This window comes from Myotis nattereri (genome assembly GCF_964212035.1).
Source record: "Myotis nattereri genome assembly, chromosome: 14".
Classification (NCBI taxonomy): domain Eukaryota; kingdom Metazoa; phylum Chordata; class Mammalia; order Chiroptera; family Vespertilionidae; genus Myotis; species Myotis nattereri.
This window is the reverse complement of record NC_138089.1, coordinates 61,849,907-61,857,330: the sequence shown is the minus strand read 5'-3', so window position 1 is coordinate 61,857,330 and position 7,424 is coordinate 61,849,907. Positions and strand designations below refer to the sequence as shown.

General features: G+C 49.2%; 1 protein-coding gene across 1 annotated transcript; it reads left to right on the top strand.

The window, feature by feature from the left end:
• Window positions 1-1,153: 1,153 nt before the first annotated feature.
• CRIPTO (cripto, EGF-CFC family member) lies at window positions 1,154-3,642 on the top strand (the record flags this gene model as incomplete). The annotated part of the gene is made up of 5 exons (XM_081106531.1): window positions 1,154-1,193; window positions 1,275-1,403; window positions 2,071-2,185; window positions 2,270-2,379; window positions 3,527-3,642. 5 exons carry the CDS (start codon window positions 1,154-1,156, stop codon window positions 3,640-3,642), a joined length of 510 nt encoding a protein of 169 aa, XP_080962657.1.
• Window positions 3,643-7,424: the final 3,782 nt, after the last annotated feature.

Genomic DNA, 7,424 nt, shown 5'->3' with positions numbered 1-7,424 from the left:
CTTTTTCCCCAAAAAAAGTAAGCCCGATATTTTTAACCCACAGCTAATAGGCATTAGGCCTGGTTAACCCCGGTCTTAAAAGATCCGCCTTTTCCACTCGCTCTTTGTTTAGGTGACTTTTCTGCCTCTCGTCCCCTCCGTGGGGAGCTTTAGCGCTGTCACCGGTGGGGGTCCCCGCCTCCCGCCCAGCCAAGGGGAGAAAGGAGAATCCCGGGAGGCTGACCCCCACCTCCTACCGGTTTCCCCAGACATCCTGGCGCCGGCTTCTAAGACCTGGGAAACGTGTATTTCTCACCAGGATATTTTTATGTTTTAAATTCCCATTTCTATGTCCGTAAACCGATGTGTCCTTTGGGTGCTTTGGCAAGGACTGAATTGAAGCCGCACTGACATTCCCCCTGAGTTGTCCAGCGCTGTGGCCGTGAAGATGGACAGCTTCCCCTCCAGGTAGGTCCCCCTTTCCTGCGAGCCTGTGGTGATGAGCTGGCAGCGTAGGAAATGGTGCCCGAGCCCCTCGTCTGATTTCATTTGCTCAAACCTTAAAAGAGCTGCCAGCAGTGCGCTGTGCTTCCCGAGAGACGTGCCTTTAGGACTTTCCATCAGGGTCGGGCGCTGCCTGGGACTCGTGTGTGAGAAAAGGTCAAAGTTGCAACCAAATTAAAAATCTGCTCCTGAGAAGATGAAAGACATAGATTCAATATTTGCAAAACCACGGGCAGCAAAAAGAATAGTGGGAAATGTTTTTAACCTGAAAACGTTTCAAATGACTGGTTTAAATGAAATAGTCAGCAAAATGTGATTTTGTCAATTACACAGAAAATGTCAGATATAAAAATTATATGAAGGAGGAAAACATGTGAAATAGATGATCAGAGATTTACACCGACTTAGCTAAAGGTGCATGTGAGGGCAGAGCCGAAGAAGTGATAGCACATCCGGAACAGAGGGCTGTTGGGTGGCTTCCGTTCTCATCAGTTTTCTTTCTGCTGCTGCATGGCCGGTATTTCAACGGAACGGGCGATGGGAGGAGATGGAGTCCAGAGGCTCCCCTTAGCGGTGTCTGTCCTGTGGGAAGCCCGAGTGCGAACGCGAAAGCCTTTCTTCACTCTGTTTTGCTGAGTGTCTGACTCCCCTTCCTAGGCTGCTTCTGATCATGGCCGTTTCCAAGGCATTTGAACTGGAATTAGTTGCTGGTAAGAGACTTTCGGTTCTTTGGGTCACTAGCAATTTTACGGGCCGATGCACAGACTCCACGAGTTGATTTTGTCACTAAGGGTTGGGCCACCATGAACGTCCGTCACAGGGAAACCTGGCCTTCAGAGGGGGCAGCCTTCGGTCCCAGGAGGAGCCTGCGATGCGTCATCGGCCTTTCCAGTTGGTGCCACCCGTGAGAATCCAGGACAGTAAGAGCGCCTGCCTCCGCTCTCCACTGTGGGGTGTCACAGCCGGGCCCTTCTCCCGCCTCCTGTCTTTTGATCTTTCACCTGAGAGAGTGGGAACCTGCTCTGGAGCTGGGCTGGTGCTGGGACAGGTTTTCATTGTGGAGGGGAGACAGGCAGTGTGTGCGCACGTTGCGTCCCTGGAGTTTCCTTCACTGATCCCACGTCCCGCTGGGGCTCCGGACACCACCACTGGCCTTTGCATGAACAAGATTCTCTGCTGCCCAGCAGGGGCTCAGTGGTGGAGCACTGACCTATGAACCTGTGACCTATGGGCGTTTGATTCCTGGTTGGGGCGCATGCCCAGGTTGTGGGCTCCATCCCCAGTGTGGGGCGTGCAGGAGGCAGCCGATCCGTGATTCTCTCTCATTATTGATGTTTCTATCTCTCTCTCTCCCTCTCCCTTCCTCTCTTAAATCAATAAAAATATATTTTTAAAAAACGATTTATCTGCTCAAAGGCAGGGGTAGCAAAGAGAACACTAAAAACCAGTCTTATTCTTGAGGTCTGTGATGTTCAGACATCTGCCCACGCTTTCGGGAGGCCACGCCCTTGGTGCGGCACTAACCTTTGCTCACAGGAACTCCGCTCTCCCATCCCTCCACCCTCTCAGCCATCTCTCATCTTTCAGGTAAGGAGCTCAACAAAACCTGCTGCCTGAACGGGGGGACCTGCATGCTGGGGTCCTTCTGTGCCTGCCCCCCCTCCTTCTATGGACGGAACTGTGAGCACGATAAGCGCAAAGAGTAAGCCCTGAAGTCGGGGGGGGGGGGGGCGTGGAGAAGTGAGGACTTTACGTACGTATGTGTCGCCTTATGCGCTCCTCTCAGGAACTGTGGGTCTGTGCCCCACGACACCTGGCTGCCCCGGAAGTGCTCCATGTGCAAATGCTGGCACGGCCTGCTGCGCTGCTTCCCTCAGACATTCCTGCCCGGGTGTGGTAAGTGGCGCTGCCCTTTCGGGTTGTCAGTTGCTTGTGGGCACTTAGCTAGAGGGGTCTCATGCCTTATCTCGTGGCTTGCTGGGGACTGGCAGCCGGAGTTCTGCCGGTAAAAGGTTTGAGGACTGCAGGCAGGATGGTGACCTCGGTGACCTTGGCATTTCGCCCTCAGTGTCGCTGGCTGTGCTGCCTTTCGGATCGAGAGCTATTCCAAGTCTGAGATTTTCTAGTACGTGACCGTCTATTGAGGAAAATAAACAAGAAGGTTTGACCTCTTAAAACACCAAGAGACTTTCCGGTGTTCCTTGCCTTCAGGCAGAGAGACGCAGACAATCTCCAGGGGGTACAGCTCAGTTAGTAGCCACCCCAGCAGCAGGGCGGGGGCACCCAACTCCAACTAATGCCCTTAAGTTACACCAGGGGCTTGGCCCCACTCTTGTCCCTTAGGAACTGTGGGTCCAAAGAGGTCCCTGCACAGACCCCCTGGTGGTTGGTCTGAGGACCCTTGCACCTTGTTGATTGGCATTGACTTGAGGAAAACAATGACAAGAAGGTGGACATGAGGAGAGGGGTCTCCCCACGCCGACCTGACCGGGTTTCTGGGTCCACCCAGGTCCAGGGGCCTCTCGTAGTTCCACCCCTGCAGGTGTTAGAAAGTGAAAACATTCAGTCCACGAAGTAGGTAAAAGCGGTTGCTTCATGTGAGGACAAGATGGGACCCGCACCACCACCCCCGATCCAGGCTGGGACGTCATTCCCTTTTGCATCCCTGCAAGTTGGGCCCAGGACAGGCATTTGCTAAGTGTGAGTTGAATGGCTGGACATGAGACCCAAAACATGCTGTGTCCTTGTCACCAGAGGCTAGCCACGTTCTGCTGACCCCTGCAACTGAGGGAAGATGTCACGGGCTGGGGCAGGTGAGAGCACAGGTGCAGGGAAGGGCAGTTCACAGTCGGCCTGTGGCAACTTCTGGGGAAAGCTCCGTCAGGAGTCTGACTGTGTGGTCAGCACGGTTGATCCCATGAGCACCCTGTACTCAATGTTGAGCCCAACTCGCTTTGGGCTCGTGTCCATCTGCCACGTGTGTGGGCAGCAGGACCTACTGCCGGAGGGATTTCCTTTCATGACCAAACGTCCCTCCTTCCAGATGGCCACGGGATGGACGAGCACCTCGCAGCTTCCAGCGCCCCAGAACTAATGCCATCCGCAGGCGCTGCTCTCATGCTGGCTGGCACCTGCCTTGCTCTACAAAGTTCATATTAATCGACCTTTGTGTGCAACATTTGTCGTGCAGACTTCATGACCTGTCACGGCTGTCCCTCCAGCGTCCTGGGAGCTGATTACTTGTTAGTTGCCTTGAAGTAGTGACTAGATTTCCATCATGGTCCCTGACATTTCTTACAGGACAGAAATACCTCAGATATCGCAGGTGTGGTTCCAGGCCACTACAGTGAAGCGAATATTGCAATAAAGGGAGTCACACAAATGTTTTGGTTCCCAGTGCACATAAAGTTATGTTTACACTATACTGTAGTCTATTGCATGTGCAATGGCGTTATGTCTAAAACAATGTACATACCTTAATTTAAAATATTTTGTTTCTGAAAATTGTTTACCATCATTTGAACCTTCCATGAGTTGTAATCTTAGCAGGTGAGGGGTCTTACCTTCAATTTGTAAAAAACAAAAACACAATATCTGTGAAGCACAATAAAAGCAAAGCACAATAAATGAGATTTGCCTGAACCAACTACTTATTAGGTGTACCGGTTAATAATGCAAATTTTTTTCAATAGATGGAATTACACATGTGTTGATATATATGCGATTCGATATGTATGCTATTTTGTTGTATTGCATTATTACAGTTAATAATGAGGATTAATTATTAACCAGTTAATAATGTGGATTGACCATTTACCGTTTAATAATGCGGATTTTGTAATCAAAGAACACATGATAATTTCAAGAGAAACATCCAAAGTGCTTTATTCAAAGTAATGTCCATTGTTAGCTACACATCCCCCATCTTTCAGGTAATTTGTGGATCCGTCCCAATAGAACTTTTCTTGTTTTGAGGCAGACCATTCAGAGACCCGATTTTCCACGTCTTTGTACGTTTTGAAGTGCTGCTCAGAAAGTGCGTGTGCCATCGATCGGAACGAGTGGTCATCTGAAGGCGCAAGGTCTGGTGAACACGGCGGGTGGGTTCATGCTTCCCAGGCAGGATCTTTTAACGTGTCTTTAACTGGTTTGAAGTGTGTGATGGTGGGTCATCATGAAGCAAATTACTTTGCCGTGTCTTCTGGCCCATTCTGGTGGTTTTACGATCAAAGCGTGCTTCAAATTGATTATTTGTTGTCGGTGGCGATCAGTATTAATGGTTTCACCTGGTTTTATAAGCTCATGATACACCTTCCTGATCCCACCAAACGCAGAGCATTGTCTTCTTTCCGAAGCGATCTGGCCTTGCAGGCGATGTTGATGGTTGACCTGGGTCAACCCATGATTCTGTGCGTTTGGGATTCTCAACATAAATCCACTCTTCATCGCCAGTCACAATTCGATGCAAAAAAGACTTTCTTTCGTGCCGTTAAAGCAACATTTCACTGATGACTTTTCGGTTTTCCATTGTCTTTCGTTCAGTTGATGTGGCACCCGTTTTCCTTCCTTTAAAACCTTTCCCGTTGCTTGTAAACGATCGGAAATTGTTTGCTGAGAAACGTTTCATCTTTCTGCGAGTTGTTTCTGAGTTTGACATCCATCTTCATCCAATAATGCTTGTCACTGTTGGTCTTCAAACTTTTTCAGTTAAACTGGACGTCCTTTGTCTTTCACATCGAATTCATCCCTTTTAAAGCATTTGAACCAGCGCTCACAGGTATCTTGAGATGGAGCATGTTCACCATAAGCTTCCCAAAGTATATGATCACTTTCAGCAGCACTTCTCTTCAAAATACTAGTACTTCTACCTCTTCAGATTATTAAAAGCTAATCTAGCCCTAGCCAGCTTGGCTCAGTGGATAGAGTGTTGGCCTGCGGACTGAGGGGTCCCAGGTTCGATTCCGGTCAAGGCATGTACCTTGGTTTCGGGCTCGATCCTCAGTGGGGGGTGTGCAGGAGGTGGCCAATCAATGATTCTCTCTCATCATTGGTGTTTCTATCTCTCTCTCCCTCTCCCTTCCTCTCTGAAATCAATAAAGAAATATATTTGGGGGCGAAAAAAGCTAATCTAACGTGGAACTGAAGATAAAGCTTTGAGTAGGTAGAGTTGGTCACAATCCGTTTCTAGACTCTGTAATGGAAGCGTCTGGAAGGGGAGCAAACGAGAGGGGACAGGCAGATGCTGGAGGAATGCAGGGTCCGTGTGGCCAGGAAGACCAGTTAGAGAGGAAGCAAATGGGCGAGGGCAGAAACAATACAATGATTACTTGATTGATGATTTGTTCGATGGACACAGAGAAGCAAGTTAAAAAGCTAAATCAAAGGGCGAGTTTCTATAGAAAGCTGTAAAAGACAAGGACACCCCTTTTTCTCGAGGCGTTGTAAAGGGAACAACATCTCCTTGGAAAGTAATTGTATCCAGATTTTCCTAACAAGAGTGCTTCATCGGTTATGCTTGTGAGAAAATGTTCCCAATATACTGAGCTGTAAACCAGGTGATAAAATACCGTCAAATGGGTGTGTATGTACCTATGCCCGGGGAAGATGGGCAGGATACTGGCCCGAATGAGCGCTGCGGTTACTTCGGAGGTGCCGTGCCCGTGCTTTGTGACGGCGTGTTCTTTCCTCCGCACATTTGTGTTTTCTGTGGTGAGAGTGGGTACATCTGTTTTCACGCGTGAAACAGGCACCGGAAGAGCCGGGAGCACGAGGCGGTGCTCGGCGGTGCTCCTGGCTCTTGTGTGTTCTGCTTTGGGTGCTGATGGATCTACGACCCATAGTTTCCCAAATGAATGCCCTGCAGATGCAAAATTCCCAATATGTGGGATTTTTTGCCCAATGAACCAGGTGAAGCAGTGAGGGACACCCGAAGAGCGCAGAGCAGGGCGGGGGTGGCCCGGTGGAGGGCTGGGCTGGCCGCTCACTGGCATGGGGCCGGTTTCCCAGTGTGTGAGCCTGGGTTCGCCCCTCCACTGCAGTGTTATTAGAATTAAGGGAAAGAAAATAGAACACACGCGCAGAGAAGGTTTTTAACAAATGTCACATTTCTTCCCTTTCTACCTGCCTATTGACCACAGAGGTTTTATTTTATTTTTTTAATATATTTTATTGATTTTTTACAGAGAGGAAGGGAGAGAGATAGAGAGTTAGAAACATCGATCAGCTGCCTCCTGCACACCCCCCACTGGGGATGTGCCCGCAGCCAAGGTACATGCCCTTGACCGGAATCGAACCTGGGACCCTTCAGTCCGCAGGCCAACGCTCTATCCATTGAGCCAAACCAGTTAGGGCCACAGAGGTTTTAAAACATTGTTTTTCCCAGAAATGGAAAATTAAAAATAAACTTTGGATTATTGAGAGAAGGCGTCTCGTCTGCATGAGAAGACCCGTCGCCACTGGGTGCAGCAGGGACAGTGTTCCCAACCTTGGCATTCACATACCCTCTTGTTGGGCCACAGCATCTGTATTTAATTTTCTCTTGACATTAACTCCATTTTTATTGTAAAATACACATAATGTAAAACTCACCATTTCAACCATTTTTTAAATGTATTTTTTTATTGATTTCAGAGAGGAAGGGAGAGGGAGAGAGAGATAGAAACATCAACGATGAGAGAGAATCACCGATCGACTGCCTCCTGCATGCCTTCTACTGGGGATTGAGCTCGCAACCCAGGCATGTGCCCTTGGCTGGAATTGAACTGGGGACCCTTCAGTCCTCAGGCTGATGCTCTATCCACTGAGCCAAACCAACTAGGGTTCAACCATTTTTTAAGTATAAATTTCAATGGCGCCCTAGCTGGTTTGGCTCAACAGATAGAGCGTCAGCCTGCGGACTGAAGGGTACCGGGTTCAATTCCAGTCAAGGGCACATACTCGGG